Source organism: Chiloscyllium plagiosum, chromosome 25 (genome assembly GCF_004010195.1).
Source record: "Chiloscyllium plagiosum isolate BGI_BamShark_2017 chromosome 25, ASM401019v2, whole genome shotgun sequence".
Lineage (NCBI taxonomy): Eukaryota > Metazoa > Chordata > Chondrichthyes > Orectolobiformes > Hemiscylliidae > Chiloscyllium > Chiloscyllium plagiosum.
Window position 1 is genome coordinate 18468950 of NC_057734.1, and position 26234 is coordinate 18495183.

At 42.4% G+C, this 26234-nt stretch overlaps 1 protein-coding gene and 1 long non-coding RNA gene across 5 annotated transcripts in view; one reads left to right on the top strand and one right to left on the bottom strand.

Moving 5' to 3' along the window:
• Positions 1 to 26234, top strand: part of mn1b (meningioma 1b) — a 135263-nt gene that overhangs the window by 60268 nt on the left and 48761 nt on the right. Inside the window, exon 2 of one of the 4 annotated variants that reach the window (XM_043715622.1) lies at positions 23602 to 23961. The exons of the other annotated variants lie outside the window; for them this stretch is intronic. Within the exon in view, the coding sequence (XP_043571557.1) occupies positions 23602 to 23609 (8 nt within the window). The 3' untranslated portion in view covers positions 23610 to 23961. Of the gene's footprint in view, positions 1 to 23601; positions 23962 to 26234 lie in introns of those variants that run through there. 4 annotated transcript variants of the gene reach the window in all.
• On the bottom strand, positions 2201 to 9219 carry LOC122562622. The gene is made up of 3 exons (XR_006315377.1): positions 8873 to 9219; positions 7683 to 7833; positions 2201 to 2440 (listed from the first exon to the last, which is right to left on the bottom strand). It is a non-coding gene; the product is annotated as an uncharacterized LOC122562622 (long non-coding RNA).

Genomic DNA, 26234 nt, shown 5'->3' on the forward strand with positions numbered 1-26234 from the left:
CTGGCAGTTTGTTTCATACACACACCACCCTTGGTGTGAAGAAGTTGCCCCTCAGGTCATAGAGTCATAGAGATGTACAGCACGGAAACAGATCCTTCAGTCCAACTCGTCCACGCCTACCTGATATCCCAACCTAATCTAGTCCCACCTGCCAGCACCCAACCCATATCCCTCCAAACCCTTCCTATTCATATACCCATCCAGATGCCTTTTAAATGTTGCAATTGTACCAGCCTCCAGCACTTCCTCTGGCAGCTCATTCCATACCACCCTCTGCATGAAAAAGTTGCCCCTTAAGTCTCTTTAATATTTTTCCCTTCTCACTTTAAATCTATGCCCTCTAGTTTTAGACTCCTCCGTTCTGTGAATAAGACCTTGGCTATTCACCCTATTCAGTGCCTCTGATGATTTTATAAATCTCATTAAGGTCAGCCCTCAGTGTCTGATGGTGCAAGGGAAAAAAGCTCCAGCCTATTCAGCCTCTGCCTATAGCTCAAACCATCCAGTCCCAGCAACATTTCTGTACCCTCTCAGGTTTCACAACATCCTTCTTATAGAAGGGCGAGCAGAACTGTACACAGCATTCCAAAAGTGGCTTAAACCAATGTCCAGCATAGCTGCAATGTCCCCAGTCCTATTCTCAATGTTATGACCAATGAAGGCAAGCGTGCCAAATGCCTTCTTCCTGGCCCTGTTTATCTGTGATTCTACTTTCAAGGAACTATGCACTTGCACCGATAGGTCTCTTTGTTTGGCAATGTTGCCCAGGGCTCTACCATTAACTGTATAAATCCTGGTCTGGTTTGCCTTACCAAAATGCAGCACCTCACATTTAACTAAAATAAGCTCCATCTGCCACTCCTTGGTCCATTGGCCCTTTTGATCAAGGTCATGTTATACTTCGAAATAATCTTCTTCACTGTCCATTGCACCACCTATTTTGGTGTCTTCTGCAGACTTACTAACCATATCTCCTATATTCGCAACGAATTCATTTATATAAATGATGAACACCAGTTGAACCAGCACAGGTCCTAATGGCACATCATTGGTCACAAGCCTCCAATCTAAAAAAACATCCCTCCATCATCACCCTCTGTCTCCTATCTTCAAGCTAATTTTGTATCCAGTTGGCTAGAAACTCTGGATCCCATATGATCTAACCTTGCTAATCAGTCTACCGTGTAGAGCCTCGTCAAATGCTTTACTGAGGTCCATATGGACAATGTCTACCGCTCTGCCTTCATCAATCTTCTTTGTCAGCTGTTCAAAAAAACTCAGTCAAGTTAGTTTGCTCCTATCAAGCCTCGTCCTATCCTCGCTTATCTAACCATAACCATAACCTTCAATGCCCTTCTTCCTTATGTCACCCAGCCCCCTTTAAATGCATCTGTGCTGTTCATCTCAACTTCTTCATGTGGCAATGGCTCCACACTCACCATTCTCTAGATATAGAAATTTCTTCTAAATCTCTTAGTGATTATTTTATTATGATCCCTAGTTTTGCTCTACCAGTCAGAAGAAAGTATCTGCTCTGTTAGAATCTTGAATAATTTTCATAGACCATAGGATCCCTACAGTAATAAGTCCACACTGACCCTCCAAAGGATATCCCACCCTGGTCCATTTGCCTTTCCTACATTTCCCCTGACTAGACCACCTAGCCTACACATCCCTGGACACTATGGTCAGTTTAGCATGGCCAATTCACCTAACCTGCACATCTTTGGATTGGGGAGGAGAACCGGAGCACCCAGATGAAATCCATGCTGACACAGGGAGAATGTACATACTCTGTACAGACAGTCACCTGAGACTGGATTCAAGCCCAGGTCCCTGGCACTATGAGGTAGCAGTGCTAACCATTGAGCCATTGCGCTGCTCGTTTTAAAGGCACACTATTAGGTCAACTCTCGTTCTTTTTTAAAAGATAAAAATGACCCAGTCAGTTCAGCCTTTAAGTATAACCTCAAGTTTTTAATATCCTTGTCAATCCCCTTTGCACGCTGTCCTCTGCTCTATATCTTTTTCATTATAGGATGACTAGAATACAAATCAACACTGTAACTGATCTAAACAAGGGTCAATAAAAATTTTGCACACTCTTCACTCTTCAATTCTGTTGCTGTCAAAATAAAGTTAATTCTGTTGCTGTCAAAATAAAGTTAAGAATGTGGTTTGACTTTTTAAAGTGGTTTTATTAATCTGTGTCACTACTTCTAGTGATTTGTGTATTTGAACTTCAGATCCTTTTGCTCTTCTACCACATTTAGATTTTCCTTCCCAAAAGGACTTTCCTTCCCAAAATGTAATGACTTCACACTTAACCATGTTTGAAATGATTTGTCAACTGTATGTTCATTCCACAAGTTTACTGATGTCCTCTTGTAATTCGCTGCAGTCTTGATCAGTTTTGACTTTATCACCAACTTGATATCACCTGCAAATATAGAAATTGTGCATTTGTTTTCAGTGCGTAAATTGTTAATGTCTACTGTGACCAATAATGAGTGAACATGTGAACCTATGAATTAGGAGCACAAGTATGCTATTTGGCCCTTCAGATCTCTGTGCTCAAATCATCAATGATCCTATATTCTCCAGCTATACAATCCTTCGTGATGTCCTCCAAACTGATCTCCCATCCACTCTTGAATTCCTTTACAGCACCAAGGGTAGTTTTAGATACTGGCAATGGATTCATTTCCTCAATCATTCCATCCCCCCTCAGCCCCCCCATTCTCCAAGATACTCTTTAAAAAACAACCTTTGTAACTGATGTTTACCCACCCATCCTAATGCCTATTATTTTGGCTCCTGTGTCAACACTTGCCTGAAAGCAACCCCTCCATGTGGCTCCCCCCAAAGCATCCTGGTATTTTTTGCAATATTAAAGGTGCTATATAATGCAAGATGGTGCTGTGATCTGTGCAGTTGAATATTACAACGAGTAGCCCATCCACAAGCTGACCCAACTTACTGGTTTCCTTGGCCTTTTCTTTAGAGAAACCAGTCAGGTAATTGCTGTTGATGGTGACTCTTCTCCTCTTACAGTAACCAGAAAGACTTGGGAGCGAGAATATCTGTAAGTAAACAGCAATGGCTGCCAGGAGGCAGTTCTGGTAAATCCACACTGGGGCTGCTCACTCCACAGCCTGCAAAACTGTTGTAAAATTAGCTTTCGTCGTGCCCGAGGCAAAACATAACTTGGATAAAAATATCAGTTTTCCAGGACTGTGGGTCTCTCTCTCTCTCTCTCTCTCTCTCTCTTTCTCTGTCTCCACTTTAGAATACAGACACTCTGTATTGCACGCATATTGTAGAGACATTTAAAGAAGGACAGATTCTGTTTTCAGGAAGTGATTTTTGTCAAAAAAAATGTCTTTGACCTCTTGAGGTAATAAGTCACCTGTAGGAGAGAGTAAGGCGAGCAGTTGCTCGGTTTTCCCATGTGTGTCTTAATGGCCTGTAAGTGTTTGCCCTGTATGATTCATGTATGTGCGTGATCACCTCTACACTTCATTTTTCCCTGCCCTGAGTAAATACCTCTCAACTGTTCTGCTTTAATCAGGGCATTCTGGTCACAAACAGTACTACTGGCAAAAAACAGCATCAGTCTAACATGAGCCGATGAGCTGATTAAATCAATTGATTTTCTGATTCTGCAATTGTGCTCTGATTCCAAAGATTGGCCACGATTTGTATCCCTTCAACACATCACAGGCCTTGGGATATCCTCATCTGGTGTGGTAAACATTAACTGTGGTAAGGTTGGCTATGAAACCTGGAAGTCTCAGAGTACTTCATAGCCAATGAACTGTATTGAGTGAGTAATCCAGTAGCTAATGTGCCCAAAGCAATCTCCCATAAGCACCAGTATGACAGTGGCCGGATAATCTGTTTTCTTTTAGTGGCACTGACTGAGTGATAAATAATGACCAGGATACCAGGGATAACTCTCCTGCCCTTTCTTCAAAATAGTACCATAGGATCTTTTACACCCAAACGAGTTGACTGATGGGGCCTCAGATTAACATCTCATCACCCCCAATGGTTCATCATTCTCTTCAAAATGTGTCAGATTTTGCGCCCAAGCTCTGGAGTGGGACTTGAATTTGGGGCCTTGTAATTCAGATGCAAGACTGCCACTTGAATGGCAAGTAGAGTCCAATGGTGTTCTTAAATTCCTCAATAATTCCCCTGTTCTGATGTTTTGACTGTGACTGCATGCCATGACATTAATGCCAGGCACACGCTGCAATCCTCTGTTAATCCAAAGCCCAAATAGCAATCATACGAGATAATGGTCTGTAGAGAATGAACCACATGTATCCCTATCTGACTTCTCCATGACACTCCATGCTGATTTTCCAGGTTTGTGAGTAGGTTTCCTGACTATAACACCAAATAGTATAAAGTGCAGAAAAGCCGAAGTGAAGATTACCTAAGCCAATTTTTCCAAGGTTTCTTCTGAGTATGGTCTGCACAACAAATAATTGCAGACCCAGTGTTATTGTGGTAAGGAGGTAGGAAATAGCATTCCAAGTCTTCCCACTTCAATTTCTCGCAGTAATGTCCAAGGGGTGCCCCATTCAGCTGCATTCCAAAGGCAAGGTAGTGAGTCTTGGATCTGGCCTCTTTCAGATCAGCATACCCAGCAGTATGCTGAAAAAGTTTACTAGGCAGATGACCTACTTTTCTTCAGGGAACCACTGAATATGTGAGTCTGGGGATTTAAAACAGTCAAACTGGCAACAAAAATGGTGGCCAATCCCAGAGTTGTTTAGTGAAAACCGGTCTGACACAGGACCTTGGGCCTAGATTAGAGTAGTGCTGGAAAAGCACAGCAGGTCAGGCAGCATCCGAGGAGCAGGAAAATCGACGTTTCGGGCAAAAGCCCTTCATCAGGAATAGAGGCAGGGTGCCTGCAGAGTGGAGAGATCTTGTCAGGTGGAAGGTTTGTGGTGAGGTTGTGAGGAGATATATTCATGTCCAAATATCCAAAGGTGTTATTTAGGACTTGGATGGGTATATGAATAGGAAGGGTTTGGAGGATATGGGCCGGGTGCTGGCAGGTGGGACTAGATTGGGTTGGGATATCTGGTCGGCATGGACGGGTTGGACCGAAGGGTCTGTTTCCATGCTGTACATCTCTGAGTCTGTATAACCAAAGACTTGCTTACAGATTGTAGGCTATTGAGGGGCATCCATAAGATGATCAGAGAGACAGAGAAATTTTGGGACAGAATTCAGGAGTTTAGAAGCTTTGCAATTGAAGGCACTATTGCCACTGGCACATTAAAATTGGGATTGCCCAAGAGGCCACAATTGATATCCTTTAAAGTGCAGTATATGTGCGTTGTTGTTGCTGTGTTTCCCAGAAACTTGTTGAGTGCCTGTTGGAATCAGTGTTGGGTTATACACATCTTTATCATACAAGCATATGAATTCAGAACAAGAGTGACCGACTTGTCTCTGCAAGCCTGATAGCTGATTGTAACTTTTACTCCACCTTCTTGCCTACCTCCAATATCCCTCTACCCCCTTGATACCTCTGCCTTTAAAGTCTCAAGCAATATCAAAGAAAAATCATTCTCCTTCTCTGTCTTAAGAGCGCAGCTCTTATTCTTAACCATAACCCCTGGTTCTAGATTCTTCTCCAGAAGGAAACATACTTTCCATATACAAGCTGAAATAACCCCTGGATCTTAATTTTTTTCAATCAAGTCTTCTAAAACTCTGGATGCATGCTTTGCTTGACCAACTTTTCCTCATAGAATAACCAGCCCATTCCAGAGATTAGCCTAGTGATCCTTCTGTGGACTGCTTGACACCCTTCAGTAAGGAGACCAATGCAATACTCCAGATGTGGTTTACAAATGTCCTGTATAACTGAAGTAAAGCAGTCTACTTTTGTTTTCAAATCCCCTCACAGTAAATGTTAACATTTTCTTAGATTTCCTAACTCTTGCTGTTACGTTTTACGGTTCACTAGGACACTTAGATCATTTTAATGACATGCTGCTCCTTTTCTCTTCCTGTTGTAATGGACAGTCTCACATTTTCCCACATTATCCTCCTTTTGTTAGATCTTTGCTCACTTAATAATCTATCGAGATCCCTTTGTTGTCCTAATGTCCCCTCCATAAGTTACTTCCCTAAATATGTTTGTGATCAGCAAATTTAGCGACCAAACATTCAGTCACCTTTTGTATGTCATTTCTGTATGCAGAGGAACCTTGATTATCTGAACGACATGGGCGAGCTGTATTTTGTTCGGATAATCGAATGTTCGTATAAGTGAATGCCGGATAACACAGTTTACACAAACATTGGGATCTTGCGATCTTGTCTGGATAATCCAAAATTCGGAAAATCGAATGCTGGATAATTGAGGTTCCTCTATATTATTAAAATGTTGTGACCTCCGCACTAATCCCTGTGGTATGCCACACTTTGCATATTGCCACTAGAAAATGATACATTTGATACCTACTCTGTTTGTTGTTTGCTGGCCAATCTACTGTCTGGGTAAATATGTTAACCCCACCTAAACTTTGAGCTTTTATTTTCTGCGGTAGCTTTTGATGTAGCAACTTACAAAGTACCTTCTGGAAATCTAAGTGCTGTACCTCAACTAATTCCTCTTTAACCACAGCACATGTTACATTCTCCCAGAATTTCAATAAATTGGTTGAACATGTTTCCTCTTTCAAGTCCTAGGTGTGAATAGCCTTACCCCTTCACCTATTTTCTATATTCCTCTGCTCAAACAGATCAATAATCCGGTTGCAAATCCTTCCAGTGTGCCCATGGCAGACAGTAGAGAGAGGGAGAGATTCCATGTTTAATAAGTTAGTGGCCATCAAACTGTAACCTCTTACTTGTCTCTGAAGTGGATAAAGAAGTCGCCAGCATTTTGTGGACTATTGCTAAGTATGACTGGATGGATCAGTTATTTTGGCAAGTATGTTTATGCCAAAGTCACTTGAATCACGGTGCCAAGAGTGTTGTGCAATAAAATGAGAGACTGGAACCAATGAAGCCAGGGCCGTGTGGTAATTTACACTCTGAGGAGGAAGTGGCTGCAAGTTGGCTCTGGTGTCCCATGAATGCAGTCTATATGGTGAACCATTGCAATGTGTTCAGAGATTTAGTAGCTTTTGAAGAGGTGAATACTGTACGAGTTGAAACATATTCAGCAGCGTAAGGGTTATTCATCGCAAGTTGTGAACAAGGTAAGGATTACACAGTGTGTAATTACACAAAGTTCCTGGTTATTCAGTGAGGTAAAGGCAGGGCCCCTGGAATTCTCCAGTTCCTTAAGGGCAATTTCTGTGATAAACCCAACCAATTTCTGTGTCAAGAGAATGTTGATTATGTGGCAGGTCTATTCACTTTCTCTGCTGTGTAGTTAAGTGGCTTGCACGCATTTATATTGAATGAAAAGCAGTACTTCTTAGGTTGGAGGACAGCACAAATTTAGAGAGAGGCCAAATGTGAGAGGGATAAATTATTTGGCTTTTGCTCCCAGGGAACCCTTCACCTTTGCGCATAGTAAGTAATTAAAAGTGGTGTCACATGCATATCCTCTGTATGTTGGGACCAGGGTTTCCACTATTATTTTCTTAAGGGACAGCCTGTGCCTGTGTATATAATAGGCACAGATTCAGTACACTCACACGATTAGATTCAGCTTCCCAGTTCCACATCCCAGGTTTGGATCTTCAGGGATTTGTTGGTCATACTCTAGAACCTGAGCTCAGAGGTGGGCAACTGATTTTCATCAGCACCTTGATGATCTTCAGGCCTTGCAATCTTCTGACTGCTGATCTGAAACAGTAATGGAAAATATACAGCATTAACAGCAAGGCCACAGAGATGAGCTTCTTAATCTGCTTGTCTTCTGTGCTTTCTCATCCAGGCTGTGCCAGAAGGGCCTGCTTGCCCATGACACTGACCAGTCCAAGCTAATGCCTTGGCCCAACAAATTTGGACACAGCCTGTCTTGGAGAGCTGCAGCAAAGACTGGAAGCATCATTTCTGACAGAGTGAGAGGGTCAGTAGGAATGCTTGACCAGCGAGGTGCAGGAGAGTGAGAGCAAACAGGAGTGAAAGAAACAGCAGGATAAGGAGAGCCAGTGGAGTGGGACAGGCAGCAGGCGTGGGAGAGTCAGCAGGAATGGGAGAATCCCTGTTATTGCAAGATTAAGGACATTTTATCTTAACTGAACAATGTCCTGCAAAGGCTGACTGTTCACTTTCACTCCTCCCACCTACTCCAGCAGTTCCCTGTTTGGACTTTATTACATCCAGATAGTGAAGGAGTCATTTTATGGAGTGAAAGGAACTATGCAGCCACAGAATTAAGATTGTTCGAGACATTATTTAGCTGAGCAAGGGTTCCTCCTTTGTAAATGTACAGAGTTTCTATTTATTCAGCAGGATCTTCCTCTAATCAAAAATGCGTAAATTTACTGTTTATTCAACAGGTTCAGGCTTAGTCACACTGTGATAACAAGGATTCAGGTAACTTCCAACCTGGATTGGATATTTAACTTTTCTTGTGCCCTGCTGTATCACACTTGGAGCACTTTGTTAAAACCTGGCAAACAACCACAATGAAATCTAAACCGAAGTGAAGGTGGGGGTGGGGAAGGCCTGAGTGGTGTGGGGTTGTTTTGTTTCACGGTCTGGTTCCTTCCACAGGAGGTTTGCCTTGGCCCAGTCCTGGTTTGCAGCAAATGCTTAGCCATCAACGTTATTGTGAGAGAACAAAATTGTTCTTTGTGGTTTGCATGTTGAAAAGCACAGAGCTGCTCACGAGCAAATTGGAACAGTCTCACAGCTGACTGGAGTATGCAAGAAGCACCTTTTGTTTGCTTGCAAAACAGCAGATTTCTTTTCCTCTTGAAGAGAGAACACATTCTGTTACAGGGGATAGTCTGATTTCAACATTCCTCTTCAGAAGATGCATGGAGTGGGCCTGGCGACCAGGATAGTGAGGCCTTTGATGGCTGGCAGGGGCTTTATGTTGGCTGGTTTTGACCAGTCCGACCTGTTGTGATCGGATTCTCCTCAGTCTCTCGACATCCGTTCAGATCACTGACAGTTCCTCTTAATGCCAGGACATGAGCTTGAGCCTCCCTGCGACTGGGTTTTGGTGCCTCCGATGTGCTCGACACAGGATCGTATTAGCAGCGAGTGCGCTGACGAGCTGACAGGTCAGAGCGGCTCCAAGTCAAGTCATGTGTGTGAGTCACCAGAGCATGAAGCAAGGTCCGCTGTCTGCTCCTGTGGGCCGGTTGCCTAGCAACAGCACTGCTCCTTATACTTTTTTTGGGGTGGGGGAGGCGAGAAACTTTGCACATTAAAGAAAATTATGTTTCTTCTTGTTGAATAGACAGATCTGTGAATTGGGTGGTTACGTTATGGCACAGTTATACGACAGTGAATCACAAAGGCCGTGAACAAAACCTGGAATCCCATCCCATTACCTCCTCCCCCTCCACCCCCTCATATTCAGCTCTGCTGCCACTCAATGGCCTAAGCTTATGCATGACAACCTGCCATTTGGGTCTTGCAGTCTACCGGAGGGTGCTCAGTACCTGTGGGACTTCATTTCAGTTATGAGCTAATGACTTGGGGAAGAAGCAGAGAAAAATTGGATCCAAAACAAGCAGAGGGCCTCCCAAAATTAAACGAAATAAATTAGTTGAAAATTACCTTCTAAACAAATCTGGCCACAGGCTGACTACATCAAAAAGGATTCAAGGATTTTCTTTTCCCTCCTAAAAGGAGTCATTTTATTGAGCACTGTGTAACTATATAGAGTTCCTCGTTTTTCTTAGCAGGTTAAGAGTTATTCCCTGCGTAACTGTATGGAACTCCTATTTATTTAACAGGCTAATGGTACTCACTGTGTCACTGTATAAAGGTCCTGTTCATTCAGCAGGGTAAGGGTCAGTAAGGATTACATACTGTGTAACTACATACTGCTTGCCTACATAAAACCAGGGATTGCATTGCCAAGTAAATTATTGAACATGAAGGTCTCTGGGATGTTACTGCGAGACCTGATGGGGGCTAAAATAAATTCAAGTTCTTTACTTTTCTGTTTTTTGTTCAGTGAGCAACAGATGAAACTCCTGTTTATTCACCAGCGTTTCATTATGAGGAAGCAGTTTGTTGCCTTGTGCTTTACATTTGCAGTTTGTTGCGAGTGGTCTGCAGCGACTGTGCTATTCTTTTCTCAGACAGGTGCCATTTCTCTTTATGGTATGTCTTGAGCTTGAAGCAAATCCAGAAGCAAACCCCACAGTTACGTGTACTGAAGGGATTTGCTGTGGGGAAATACATGCTTTTGTGCCCACCCTTTCCACCACTTCCCTCAAAACTACGGCAGGATTGGTGGACAGATGCAATTTGTCGTTCTCTTTCCTTGGATCTCAGTTTACATAGGCCTGTGTGGTACATACTCTGCTGACATACCGGCAAAAGAGAGTGTGGAGGGGTGCCTCTAATGTTAGCTTCCTAAAGGCAAATTAAAGCAAAACATTGATGGACCTTTTGGAAGCGGCTACCATGAAATAATTGTTTTTTTGGAAAACTTTTCAATCTTGAAGTTGAACATCTTGCCAAATCCAGAGCAGTGGCAAGCTCTGATAGTCTGGACCAGGTACAGGCCAAAAACACAGGAAGAACTGTAAATGGAGGTGCCCAACAACTTTGTGCAGGTTTGTCCATCCCTGGCCTTTGGGAATGGGTCTGGGCTGGGAAAGAGTTCTGATGATGGACCAATCCTTCAGCAACTCTAGGCTGCAAGTAGCAATTGATGCTAAAATGGTCTAACATTTTAAATCTGAGCTTGATATGTTATTGTTATCTAATAATATTAAGGGGTATGGGGCAAAACATTATGAAATTAGGTCCCAGGCCTGTCATGATTTCATTGAATGATGGAACAATTTTGGGGGATTAAATGAACACTTCCTGTTCTTGTATGTTATTCTTTGACAGATGAGGTTGCAATGAAACCCTGTAATACTGAGCTCCTGCTTTTTTTCCAACCATTAGGGCTTTCCAACCTGATTGAGTTAAGTACATGGTGCCACTGTGTTTGCATCTGAGTGGATGCTGGGCAGTGGAGACACCTATATGTCCTCATGGTGTTGAACATTGCTATGGCAATAATGCTTTAAAATTTAAAGACTTTCTTTGATAGTGCAATTGAACTCTGTGCCAGTAGACGGATTCCCAAAAGTGGTGAAACCAAGAAGTCTTTTTACCTCATTTTCCCTTTCTGACCATTAGTCCTGTTTGCTCTGCAGCAAAATTCCACCATAGAATCAATATCTTTCACCTGGCGGGGGGGATGATGCAGTTATAACGGAAAACGAGAAGAGAACCACCAGCTGTTGGCACATGCATTTGACTAGACAGCTCACTTGAGAATTAAACCTGTTGGACTATAACCTGGTGTTGTGTGATTTGTAACTTTGTACACCCCAGTCCAACACCAGCATCTTCACATCACACCTGAGAATTGTCTGTGATGACCTGACTGTGCTGGGTTTAGATCAGTGGCGGCATTAACAGACATTTGGCAGCAGTTTCCTGCAGCATGTCCCAGTGTGTGTGTGTATGGGTGGTGCTATCAATTGGAGAGGACGACAACCCACTACCTTGATGTCAGCGTTGATTAAAAGGGCAGCCAGATTTTGGACTGCTTTGTCACTTGTCGAGAGACTTGTACCCGCTTTAAGGACACATCTCTTCTTGACTTTCTACTACTTAATGCCCAGCTCCTTCACTCTCAGCAAAGATCCTGTTTGGTTGCCAAGCTTCTAACACTGTCCAGAAAGTTTTTTGGTGTTTTTCCACTTCTCATGACACTCCCCCTTAATTGCAGCCACCACAATATATTTGATTTACAGCAATTTTCCCATCCTCCTAAATGGTGTTGTCTACCTGTGCCTACACCTTGAATTATTTTGAAAGTGAGATTTATCAGTGTCATTGCTACATACACTGGAGATTCAGGTGGCCTCTGAAGCGTGGCAATCCAACTTAATTTAAACCTGAAGGCAAACACTTACCTAAGCCGCTCATGTTCAAGGAACTGAGGGGAGGAAGCATAAAATGTGGCCCTCCATCTACTGGCTTTTGCAATATCATCTTAAATGCTTCACGGTATGTTATAAGATGAGCATAGGAATGTAAAACAATATTGGAGCAGCAGGGTGGTATAGTGATTAGCCTTGTTGCTGCATCACAGCACAAGGGACCTGGTTTGATTCCAGCCTTAGATGTTTGAAGTTTGCATGTTCTTTCTGTGTCTGTGTGGGTTACCATCGGGTGCTCAACGTTCCTCCATCCGTCCAAAGATGTGCAGGTTAGGTAGATTGGCCATGCTGAGCGTGGGTATAGGGTGGGTGGAGGGCTGGCTCTGGGTGGGATGCTGTTCAGAGGATCAGTACAGACCCCATTGGCTGAATGACCTCTTTTTGCACTGTAGGAATTCTGTGATTCTAGTATATTTGGTGTCTCCAGCAAGGCTATTATATATTGCCTGTCCCTCCCTAATTGCTCTTGAGAAGGTAGTGGTGCCCTGTTTTCTTGAACCACTGGAGTTCTTGTAGTGCTACAACACTGTTGAAGAGGGCTGCTGTGATCAATGTTCGATAATTTGTTATGAATCCTGAAATAAATCTTGTTCGGTGATGGGACATTAATTGGCAGTCAGATTGTCAGGATCACTTTGTGACGTTGTATTTAAATAAAGTAACAAATAATGCACTGGGTAGGAAGTTATTCCCTCTGACACACAGATGCCTGCAAATGCTTTGCTTGCAGAATATGCAGCTTGTGTAGATGAAGAGAAAGGAGGAGGTTCAAATTCAAAGCATCTTGGTGATTAGCAATGCCTCGGCTCTGCACCTAGATCACTTTCCTTGATCTGCAAATATATTTTACAATAGAACTACAGAGGTTTACAGGAGAGAAGGGAGCCTCTTGTCTCTTGATGTTTGTGGCATCATTTTGCTAGAACAAAATGTAGCCAATTCCTCTAGCCCTTCGGCTTCCTGTATTTTTATCTAATTAAAAGATGCAAGATCTCCTGACTCAACAGCTCCCTGCATGCTATAGTCCTCTATGTAATAAAATTTTCATAACCTCTTGCCTCACTGTTAGCAATACTTTAAATTGACATACCTATTGTCATTAATATCACAATCAGAGGAAGGAGCCTTTTCCTATTCACTTTGTCATAATTAAGTTTAAAATTCTTTATTAAGTTTCCTGTTAGCCTACCCTGATCACGGTATCTCATGTATTTCCATATAACCCATAGTTAAAAATCACACAACACCAGGTTATAGTCCAACAGGTTTAATTGGAAGCACACTAGCTTTCGGAGCGACGCTCCTTCATCAGGTGATTGTGACAATCACCTGATGAAGGAGCGTCACTCCGAAAGCTAGTGTGCTTCCAATTAAACCTGTTGGACTATAACCTGGTGTTGTGTGATTTTTAACTTTGTACACCCCAGTCCAACACCGGCATCTCCGAATCATATAACCCATAGATTGTGATATTTGGTTACACCCTGGTGAATCCATATTGAATTTCCGTTTACCATGCAAAACCCCAAAATCTACAAAATTGTCTTCTCTCTGTGGCCCAACCAACATCTTACTTTAAATCATAGATCACATTGTTTACTTGATGGTGGAGAAGGAACAGGGGCACAATCTTGGGTGGTGGGAGGAATACATTTTGCCAAGCGAGGGAGGCTCTAGTTGGTGTCCCCTGGTACGGTCTCTGGCAACCAGAGAAGGTTGAAGCCTATACCAGGGCATCCGTGTTTGTAAATGAGACAAAGATAGGTGGAGGGACAGCTATAGTGCTGAGGAAGCAGAGAGGCTGCAGAAGGATTTGGATAGGCTAGGAGAGTGGCAGATGGAATACACTGGTAGGTGGAATACAGGTAGCGGGAAGTTAAACTTGATATGTGGCAATGAGGAGTGAGGGACAGAGGGGAAAATCAGAGCAGTTTAAGTGGTAGATCAGTTAATCGTGGTTGAAGATCTGTTTGTGTGGCTGGCAGGGAAATTCTCTCTCTCACCCTGGTCTGTGTGCAATTCAGAACAGTACTTACCTGCATCATTCCCTGCCACTGCTTCCCTTTAGCTACCTGGTTTTTTAAACCAAGGGGAAGCTGGCAGTGTCAAATTTAAATGGCTTAATTTACAATCTGAGAGAAAAAAGATTTATTAATATATTGTACTGACATACATGTCCCCTAGACTCCTCCAAAGCACCGAAATTTAGATTAGATTCCCTAAATGTGGAAACAGGCCCTTTGGCCCCACAAGTCCACACCGCCCCCTCCGAAGAGTAACCCACACAGACCCATTTCCCCTACCCTATATTTACTCCTGATTAATACATCTTACATTTTGGGCAATTTAGCAAAGCCAATTTACCTAACCTGCACATCTTTGGTTTGTGAGAGAAAACTGGACCACCAAGAGGAAATCCGCGCAGACACTTGGAGAATGTGCAAACTCCACACACAGTTGGCAGAGGTGGGAATCAAACCTGGGTCCCTGGGGCTGTGAGGCAGCAGTGCTAACCACTGAGCCACTGTGCCACCCATTTAGAATGGACATAGTTGTCTTCATGAATGATTATGATTAGGTTTCACATATTAATTGATTTAAACCCGTCCTAATTATTTTTTACATATTATTGAGGACTGGGGTTTGGGGGTGGATGTGGTGTGGATGTTAAAATTCTTCATAGATTTACATCCTTCTTGTATATGCATTCCTATTTGTATAACTCAGTGGCCTGTTGGGCCATATTATGGCTTTTGCTACCTCAGCACTCACTTTAATGAATAGATGTATTTGAGTCTCTCGGTCTGGGTTTATTCTGACCCATCAGAGTCTTTTCATTAAGTGTGTACTTCATTCCTAGCTCATTCTCCAATTTTATATATAGCCACATAACCAGTCCTGATGAAACATTCACTCTCGCTCACACTCCAAAGATGCTGCCAGACGTGCTGAGTTTTTCCAGCAGTTACTGTTTTTGTTTCAGATCTCCAGCATCCACAGTTCTTTGTTTTATTTCAGTGTCTAGCCACATACCTATCGACACTAAATCATATGTCACTCTGCTGACCTGTATTTGACGGAATCTTTTGACGGAAACAGCCAGGGAAATAAAGTGTGCAATGCGAAATGTGTAAAATGGTTTAACAACAATTTGGTTTTCATCCAAATGATGCGTTTTGTTCGTGTTTAATCTGGCAGAGGGTTTAGCCTTACTTCTGTCGAGTTTTGTACTGATTATTATTATATTTTACATTGTTATTTTATTTTGAATCAGTATAGACTGAAACATCAGTGATCCAAGTGTCCTCCACTTGATTGCTGCATAGGCTCTGATAATGAAGCCATTTTGTCTGCTATATACATCACACTGAGCTGTCTATTCTGTAGATACAATACAAGAATCACTCTTTTAATGAATAATATGAAAAAAAATTGCTTCTGTCCAACATTGACAGCAGCCAATTTGTCAAGAGAGCAGTTACTAGGAAAGACATGGATGAAATGAAACTTTCTGAACTGCAGATATAAAACTCAACGGGGTTAAATTTGACTTTGGGTATCATTGATCGCTATTGATTCATTTCCTGGTTGGCTTCTATTGAATGAAAATGAGGCAAAATCTATAAAGGAAGACTGAACAAATAACTCCTTTCTTACATTATCACCCAAAATCAAAATTATCCCCGTTACGTGGAACAAAACAACCAAGATTGTTAAAGCATTGAAAGCCTTTGGAATATTGACTTATCAGCAAAATGTTATTTTTTTAAAAAAAATCTGATGACCTGAAAATGCTCACAACCCTTATGGACTCCAAAGAGGAGGATTTTGTTCGGGTAGAGGTTTCTAGGTGCCAGTGGAATAAACATTGCAAACGTGCCAGTTTATGGATTATAAGAATTGGAACATTGCTAAAATGAAATAAAATGACATTGTAAAGTCCATTGAAGAGCACAGCATAGACTGATTGGGTTATGTCCCACAGTCCTGCCTGCATCGAGGCAATTGACGCAATCTTTATAACAGCCCTATAAACCGGATTACATGAATGCATTTCTCACCCCATTTCGCCTTGTCCTATAATGTTAGACAATGGAAAATTTTGCAGTTCTAGAAGTCATTTACAATTGAAGTGCCTACTATCTCTATCAGTGCACTTAATGTCATCAGTGGTGTCATTGCTAACTCGCTTATCTCTGAATCAGAAGGTTATGAGTCAATTCCCTTCCAGGATCTGAACACAAAATCTAGCCTGACACAGGAGTATAGCAATGAGGGAATGCTGTGTGGTTGGAGGCACCATCTTTTGGTTAAGGTATTAAACTGAGACCCTGCTTGCCCTCTTACATGAGTACAAATGATCCACAGCACTGTTTTGATGAAGAGCAGGAAAATTATCCCAGTTGTTTTGGCAAGCATTTATCCATCAATCAAAGAAAATGAAACAGATTATCTGATCATTATCGCAATACTACTTATGGGAGCTTGCTGCATGCAAATTGGCTGTGCATCTTCATACAAGATTTGGAGGTGCTGGTGTTGAACTGGAAACACCAGTTTATTTGGAAACATTGGAAAGTGCTCCGAAAGCTACAAGCCAGATTACATGAATGCACTTCTCACCACATTCCACCTTACCCTATCGTGTTAGACAACTGAATCTTTTGCACTGAAAGCGCTCCGAAAGCTAGTGCTTCCAAATAAACCTGTTGGACTATAACCTGGTGTTGTGTGTTTTTTAACTTTGTACAAGAGTGGCCATTCTTCAAAGGTACCGCAAAGGCAGTAAGGTGCTTTAAGATGTCCTAAGGCTATGGAAAATATAATGTAAATACAATTCATTATTTTTTTCTGCTTGTTTCTTATCCCTGTTTCTGTCTGATGGTGTGGCTTTTCTGATTTTAAGCTTTGCATGACCTTGTGGTTGGGAATTTCTTTTCCCCAACCATTGCTGTAAGAAATCCTGCCTTCAGCAAAGCATTACCCCATGGAATAGTTCCAGCTAGCAGTTGTGATGAATTGTTAGAGAGAGCGGCACTGAACACTTTTTGTTATCACTGTTAAACAGTGTTGCTTCTGGACTTCCCTTCTACTCTTTCCAAAATTAGCATTGTCCTGGGTTATGGGGCTTGGTTCTTCACTTTGCTTTTGTCAGAACCCCTATTCTTTTGTTTCAGTTCTTGGCACAAATGTGGGTTCAGATCTGAACCAGGGACAGAGCACAGAGGCAAGCCTTAAATTCACCACAGCTAGAATGGGGAATTGCACCCTGTGCCATCGGTATAAATTTGATTCCTGCCAGCCAACTGAGCCAAACCAGGCCCCGAGTGTACTGGGGGAACAGACACTTTTACAGGCATGTTGCAATGAGAGCAATGACTGGCGATGATCGAGGCTCCAAATTTCGACTGTCACATGGCTGACCAGGCATCTCTCCTCCTCTTACAACTGGCATATACTGGAAGTGTTTGCAGGTTGTGACTCAAACTGTTTGGCCATCAAGTCCTGCAGTGGAATTTGAATCTACTACAGAGGCAGGGATACAACAGGAGTGTTATGGTGTCACAATGGTTAGTGCTGTCGTCTCAGTGTGAGTGACCCTTGTTCACTTCCAGCCTCAGGTGACTGTCTGTGTGGAGTTTGCACATTCTCGACAGGTCTGTGTGGTTGTTCTCTGCTTTCCTCCCATGGTTGAAAGATGTGCAGTCGAAGTGGATTGGCCATGGGAAAAGAGGGGCTCTGGAAATGGGATGCTCTTCAGAGGGTCAGTGCAGGCATGTTGGGCTGAAAGGCCTCTATCTGCACTGTAAGGGATTTGGGGGATTCTATGGCACTACCCATTGCACCACAGGGTTTTCTTTACTTAGGAAATTGGTAATGGAAATGTTAATTGAAAGAAAAGCTGGTGGAAAATAAGTTGCTTGTTTGGAACCCACTTGCATGCTTTATTTTGATCCCAATCCAGATTGCTTCTGGTGCCAATAATGTGGACAGATTATGTAACTTCGATGTGCACTAAGATCTGTGGGAAGGATTAAGAAGCCACGACTGTTAATTATGTATTTTTAAGGGCCCGCTATACCTCAGCCCTGTCCCCAACCTGACATGGTTTCATATCATCTCATATATTAAATGATGTTACGGTGAAAAATACTCCTGTTCTCTATGGGATTCTGGAAATAAAGGATAATCGTGGCCAAAAGCATTCAACTTGGGAAACATTTCTAACAAGTAAAAATATAAACACCGCAATAACTTTGACAGCAGAAGTCTACAAGCCCAAGATAAGATATTCCCAGGAGATTCAAACAGGCTGGAAGGAAGATGAGATTTCTCACCAGCTCAGGATAGTGAGGCTCCTAGTCTGATTCTTTTTGAGAACAAAAGAGGAGAGAGAATGCAGATGAGAGGGAACCAACATACTGTGGTAACTTGTTAATCCGGTTTGTGTCAGGGAGCCTTTTAGGGCAGTGCACCAAGCTAACCTCCAATGTATCATGCTTTACCAGGCTATTGGGCACCCACCTTGGAGCTTAAACAACCTGAGTGACTGCCCACTCTTTGGTGGAAGGGTTCACATTAATTTGCCCTTGTCTGCCTCTAGTGTCCAAAGCACAAACACAGTACCCAGCAGGAGGTCAAAACCTGGTTTATTGCAAGGGAGGGTGAAATTCTAATGGCTACTCTTCTGAGAGCACTTGGTTCTAACCCTTTAAAGCTCCGACATTTTAAATAATTAAATCTGAACCAGTTAGTGATTTAGATAGGGTAGCAACACAGGAATTTGCAGGAGCTTGTTAGAGATCACCCAATAATGAAACAATGGGTCTACAGAAGGTGGGTCATTTGCTCGTTCATAAATCTGTTGCCGGTTGTCCACTCTGGCTGAGGTCCGCAGCACAACAATGATCGGAAATAGTTATTGCATTTAGTGTGCGTTTGTTCATTTTTAACAGCAGCTAGAACATTGAGAGTCCATTTCAAACCTGTACTGACATCATGGTGCATTTTCACATGTGTTGTCATGAGAGATGGTGTATAGGGGTCAGAAAGAGATGGTTTGGTTCTGGTTTCAATAGAGTGGGCACTGATGGCGGTCAAGATTACGGGACAGCAGGCCAGGGTGCTGCTGTGTGGTGGGAAAGATATCATCACTGCATGGCATACAAAAATATACATCATTACAGACATCCCATCTACAAACTTGTGTCGAGCCCAAACTGAATAATCATGAACATAGAAGTAATAACAGGGAAGGAGAACAGAACTCATGGTGCTGTCTTTCTGTGGCAGGGCAATTTAAGTGAGGCACAGGGCCAACCATATTAACATTCTGCTACCTCAGAGAAAGATTGGAGGCTCCTGAGAAGGATTGTACATCAGAAGATAAACCGTAATGCACTCACTTGAATGATGCATTGGCCAAGTAGAGGAAGGTGATTGGTACCTGAGGATGTGAACCTAAAACAGTCAGCTGCCTCAAGGGGACAAGGAAAGGAAACGAACAAAGTTCGGTGAGACTGAATTATTTGTATCCTTCGCTCACAGAGCCTTGTTTCTCTGGATGTGAGTGTGGGGATGTGATGCTTCAGGTTGTCAGTGTGTAGAGTTTTATTATGTCTGACTGTGACGTTTCGGTGTGTCTGACTGTGACGTTTCGGTGAGCCTCTGTGTGACGTTTCGGTGAGCCTCTGTGTGACGTTTCGGTGTGTCTGACTGTGACGTTTCGGTGTGTCTGACTGTGACGTTTCGGTGTGTCTGACTGTGACGTTTCGGTGAGCCTCTGTGTGTTGTTTCAGTGTGTCTGACTGTGATGTTTTGGTGTGTCTCACTGTGATGTTTTGGTGTGTCTCACTGTGATGTTTCAGTGTGTCTGACTGTGATGTTTCAGTGTGTCTGACTGTGATGTTTCGGTGTGTCTGACTGTGATGTTTCGGTGTGTCTCACTGTGATGTTTCGGTGTGTCTCACTGTGATGTTTCGGTGTGTCTCACTGTGATGTTTCGGTGAGTCTCACTGTGATGTTTCTGTGTGTCTGACTGTGATGTTTCGGTGAGCCTCTGTGTGTTGTATCAGTGTGTCTGAGTGGGATGTTTCGGTGAGTCTCAGTGTGATATTTCGGTGAGTCTTACTGTGATGTTTCGGTGAGTCTCAGTGGGATGTTTCGGTGTGTCTGACTGTGATGTTTCGGTGAGTCTGAGTGGAATGTTTCGGTGTGTCTGAGTGGAATGTTTCGGTGTGTCTGAGTGGGATGTTTCGGTGTGTCTGAGTGGGATGTTTCGGTGTGTCTGAGTGGGATGTTTCGGTGTGTCTGACTGTGATGTTCTGGTGTACGTTTATATGTCATGTTTTCTTCATGCATCAGGAAAGACAGATTCTGAGACCCTTTCCAACATTGATAATTCAGCATCATCAGTTGCTATGTCGCACTCTACCAACACCTTATTTTGCACTTCTACAGGCATAGGTCAAACTAGGAGAAACATAATTCAACTTGCTCTGGAGCATCACAGGGCAGGAATTATTTAACTGGGAATGAGGTCTTGTAATAGATAACAGACCCTGTTGAAAACTCTTTCTATTCTTCGTTGACATAGTTTGCTGAACTTACTGTGAATCTGCAGACATTTAGACATGTGCTGCAGACAGCTTTCAGTCCTTAAACGTTTTTCTAAAAGACAGTCGAGAGTTTGTAATCTGACCTGTGGAGTTGGATTTACAATTCACTTGTACTTGGAGGTCTCTTTTCCTAAGTCTGTGGAAGAAAAGAGACGATTGTCCTTTCTTTTGACCTTGGGGAACAGAGTGAAAAAAGGGGATGATTAAGATTGCGATGGGAGTCACACTGAGAGTCAGAGGTGGAAAGAGAGAAGGGCCAGAGAGATACAAAGGAAAATAAATGAATGCAGGTATCAATAAATATGTGCAGCAAAGAATTTTGAAGTTGGAGTCTTTGTCTATTATTCACTGTTGTTTGGGGCAGTGCGTGTCAGGGAGCTGTTTCTCTTTCTCAGTGTCTGGCATTAATCTAAATGCCAGAAAGCAGACCTTACAAATGCAGTGATGTCGTTGAAGCAGAGTTGTGTAATTCCGTACGACATGAAGTTATCCCTTGGTAAAATTTAACAAATAAAATGGGTCCTCTCTCAGTTTGCAGCTGATAGAATTGTACACAGTGCAGGACAGGTTCAGCCACTTCACTCTGAAGCAGCATAAATAAAAAAATATTTCTGTAAATATGAAACTGCTCTGATATAGGGTTAAATGAGGCTGAAAGCCCCACAGAAACCATTGACTGGCAGATGCAAGGAGGCGTAAACATCAATGCACACACAAGCACCCACGCACGGGTATATAAGGTGACACCCACGCATGGATATAAAGAGGCAGCAACCATACAGTGATTTTTAAAAATTCATTCATGGAATGAGGATGTCACAGGTGGGCAAATGTATTCCCCATCCATAATTGCTGATGAAAACACTCTGTTTTGAAATGCTGCATCTCTTGTGCTGCAGGTAAACCCACCATGCTGTTAGGTAGGACATTCCAGCCTTTGAACCCAGTGCCAGTGAAGGAATGGTGGTATATTTCCACGTCACTGCGGGTTGTGATTTGGAGGACAACTAGGCAGATTGTGGTCTTCCATGTGATTACTGCCAGTATCCATCTTGGTGTTGGGGATCACAGTGTTCGGAGTTGCTGTGGAAGAGATCTTGTTGGGCGCCCCAGTGCAACCTGTCAGTGGTACACTCTGCCACCCCACATTTCCACTGGTGGAGAGAGTGAATATTCGAGGTGCTCATGAAGTGTGTTGGATAGTGTTGAGGTTCTTGAGTGTTGTTGGAGCTGCAGTCATCCAAGTAAATGAAGAATATTTATCACACACTTGACTTGTGCATCATAGATAATGGACAGTTTTCAGGAAATCAGGAGTTGAATCAGTTACTGTACAATGCTCAGTTTTTGATCTGCTCCTATAGTCACATGATTTATGTGACCCATTCAATTAACTTTCTGGTCAATAGTAGCCATCAGGATACTGATGATGGCTCTTCCTTTGATGCTGTTGAATGTCAAAGGCAGATGGCTAGACTCTCTCTTATTGCTGGTAGCTGATCTAAATATTATTTGCTACTTATCAACTTCAATTTGAATGCAGTCAGATCTTCTTTCATGTAGGCACGGAGTGCTTCACTACCAGAGGACAATGATGAAGAGCTGAAGATATTTGGCTTTGGGACACTGCGCTGAAGAGCTCCTGAAGTTATTTCCTGGTGTTGAGATTTTGTGCTAGGTATGAGATCAGTGAAGAGTTGCTTTCTTGATCTCAGTTGATTATAATTTTGCAGAGGCTTCTTGATACGAGACTCAGTCAAATGCTGTTTTGATGTTCAGGATGGTCACTTTCACCTCACTGCCGGAATTTTAACTCTTTTTTTTTTCCACTTGTGGACCAAAGCTGTGAGGATGTCAGAAATTGAGTGTTCCTTGCAAAACCCAAGGTGAATTTTGGTGAGCAGTCTATTGGTGAGTAAGTGTCCTTTGGTAGCCTTGTCAACAACAGCTTTCATCACTTTATTGTCAAGAGTGTGGTGCTGGAAAAGCACAGTGGTCAGGCAACATCTGAGGAGCAGGAGAATTGACATTTCTTCATCCATTGATAAGTGTGAATAAGCTGATTGGACAGAGATTTGGATTGGTTAGATTGGATTTGTTCTGCTTTTTGTAAACGGACATACTGGGCAATTGTTTACTCTGTTTTATCGATTCTACTGTGTAGCTGTCATGGAGTAGCTTGGCCAGGGGCATGGCTTGTTTACATTCGACTTCTGAATTACAACAAAGGTGTTCCCAGGGCTCATATGATTTGTGACACCTGTGGTGCTCAGTGTTTTATTCACGTTTCATGAAATGAATTGAATTGGCTGAAGATTGACATCTGTGATGGTGAGGACTTCAGGTTCACACACTCAGCACTTCTGGACGAAGATCGTTGCATTTTCTTTTACAAACATATTTTTTGAATATATTGTGAGGTATTGCACCATGGACGTTGGGGATGTTCCTAGAGTTTCCTTCCCCAGTTGCTCTTTTGCTAACAACATATCTGGTTGGGATAGGACTGCAGAAGTTTGATCTGATCTGTTGGCTCTGATTAGGTTAGCTTTATGCTGTGAAGGTGTTTTATCTCAAATATTAATTTAATTTAATATTTAATATAATTGACTGGACAATTAACAATATCTAAGACATTTTGGAAAGTTAAGGAGATGCTGCAGCAACAACCCTATTACATTTCTAAAAATCTCAAGCTGTTCAACTGAACAGGCAACACTGAATAGACAACATTGTCAGTGAGAGGTCAGTTGACCCAATTTGTGGGTGTAACAAATCTATTGGATTTGAACACAGTGAGATATTTTGCCCAGGGTAACAGCTTTATTAACCCTGTCCCTTTTCTCTTTCTCTGAAAGATCTCTGATCAAAGTTTGAGAGTTGTAAACATACTAGAATATCTCATCACCGTTAGTGAAGGGTTCCTACAGGAGAAGATGCCATTGCTGCTACCTAAGAGTTCTTGATCAAGAATCCAGAATCTACCTCAATTGTCTCCAGGTAAAAAGACTTCAACCAGCCATACCTGCTCCTGGAAAAAAAAAAGTCCCAATGTCAACAGCTTGTGACCAAAGTGACTTTGACCACAGGATAATCTTTGAATGATCTCTGATTGTTTTTTCTGAATTAAACTTGATGTGGCCCAGGTACTTTTAAGATAATACATTGCAGAGTTTTACAATCTTTTCTAAACTCTGCAATTATGTATGTGTTTATTACTTTGCAAGCAGGGTAGTTGTATATGTTTGCACGTTTAAACCTTTTGTAAATAATATTTACATCTTTCTTTTGAGTAAGTGTTGTTTGCAATAAATTTGTTCCTTATTTGTTACTGAAGGAACTTGACTAACATTGAGCTGCGTCTGGCCTTCTATTTGTGTATAGATACTTGGCAATTTCATTCCATTTTCAAATTCAAACTTTTGTTGTGATCATTAAATGAGTAGGACAAGGAATCTAACCAATTCAGTTATGACATATGTCTATACCACTCTGTTTCAGGTGCTTAACACGCACAGTGTCTTGTGTTGTAGTTTCACCAGGTTTGCACCTTGCTTTCAGGTACCCCTACTGTTGTACTATGTGTTTAGCTCAGTTGGCTGGATGGCTGGTTTGTGATGCACAGTGATATCAATAGATTCAATTTACACACCAGGTGAGGTTACGTGAAGGTACCACCTTCTCAACCTCACTTTAGACATGGTGACCCTCAGGTTAAATTCATCACCTATCGAGAGACCAGCACTGTTAACTTGGAGGACTCTGTTCTCTTTATGTGTTTAAGTGGATATATCCATAATCTGTGCAAATCAACAGGCAAGCCAATGGTGTAATTGGGCATGTGATACAGAGTTGAATGTGTTAGTTGACCAAGCAAGAAAAATAATAGTTTATCAGCTCTCGAGCAATATGTATATACCACAGGAACTCACATTATAGTTCCTCAGTTCTATCTGAGTGATTAGTGAGTTTGTATTTGAGAAATTGCAGGAAGTACAATTCCAAATGTTACTCCTGGTAAGTTTTTCAATAGTCCTCAATGAAACTTTGATCCTTAGTTTGGTGATAATGGTGAAGTTAGGGATAGGCCAGGGCATGAGGATACTGATAGAGTCATAGAGATGTACAGCATAGAAACAGACCTCTCGGTCCAACTTGTACATGCTGACCAGACAACCTAAATTAATCTAGTCCCATTTGTCAGCACTTGGCCCACATTTCTCTAAACCCTTCCTATTTGTATACTCATCCAGATGCCTTTTAAATGTTGTAATTGTACCAGCCTCCACTACTTCCTCTGGCAGCTCATTCCATACACGCAGCACCTTTTAAATCTTTCCTGTCTCGCTGCTGGTCATACCCTGCAGCACTCTCTGGGATGTGTAGCCATGAGCTGCTAGATCTGTTCAGGAGCCATCCCCCTCAACACTGGTAGTGTCGCACATGTTGGAAGGTATCCTCCTTGTGAAAATCCAGAGCCAGCATGGCACACCCCAACAAATACAGATAGAGAATGACGCACTTGAAGAAACACATATAAACACACCCTGATGCACCTGGATAGAGGAGAATGCGTAATTGTGGTGAAACAGGCCCTATCACTTTTAGAAAAGTGGTTCTGTTTGATGTAAGGTTTCCTAGCAATTGGTTATTGGTTTTGCACAGTGCAGTGAATATTGTCTTGCTTTGCACAATTCCTTTCTCTCGCAACACAACAACTCTGGAAGATTGCATTGTGTTTAAAGCATTTTTGATTTAAGCTAGATTGCAGTGAATGATTACTGGGCTGAAGTACAAATATTCCACATAGTTGTGTTTTATACAAACACTCTGTACAGATCTGGATCCAGCAGAATCGTTCTTGGCAAGCCAATCATTGTTTATCAGAATCTCACTAAAGCTTAAAACTGCATGCCTTGTTTTGAAGAAAAGCAAATGCTTAGGTATGCTTGTTGTTCTAAATGGTTGAGTGAGTTTGGGGAAAGGGTATGCAGAAGAACAAAACTTCCCCAGCATGGAGTGAGATGGATAAAAGAGAATAAACAGGTAACGTAGCTTTGGAGAATGGCCAGGACGAGGATATTTTCTTTTTATTTCATAGACTCGTGGAATGTCACAGCAAAGAAGCAATGCATCTGACTAGATTAGATTCCCTACAGTGTGGAAACAGGCCTTTCGGCCCAACCAGTCCACACTGACCCTCTGAAGAGTAACCCACCCAGATCCATTTCCTTCTGACTAATGCACCTAACACTATGGCCAATTCACCTGACCTGCACATTTTTGGACTGTGGGAGGAAACTGGATCACCCGGAGGAAATCCACGCAGACAGGGGGAGAATGTGCAAACTCCACACAGTCACCCGAGGCTGGAATTGAATCTGGGACCCTGATACTGTGAGGCAGCAGTGCTAACCACTGAGGCACTGTGCCACCCAACCCATACCTTGCTTGCTGTTGTGCTCTATGCCTCCATTTATAAAGCCACGGC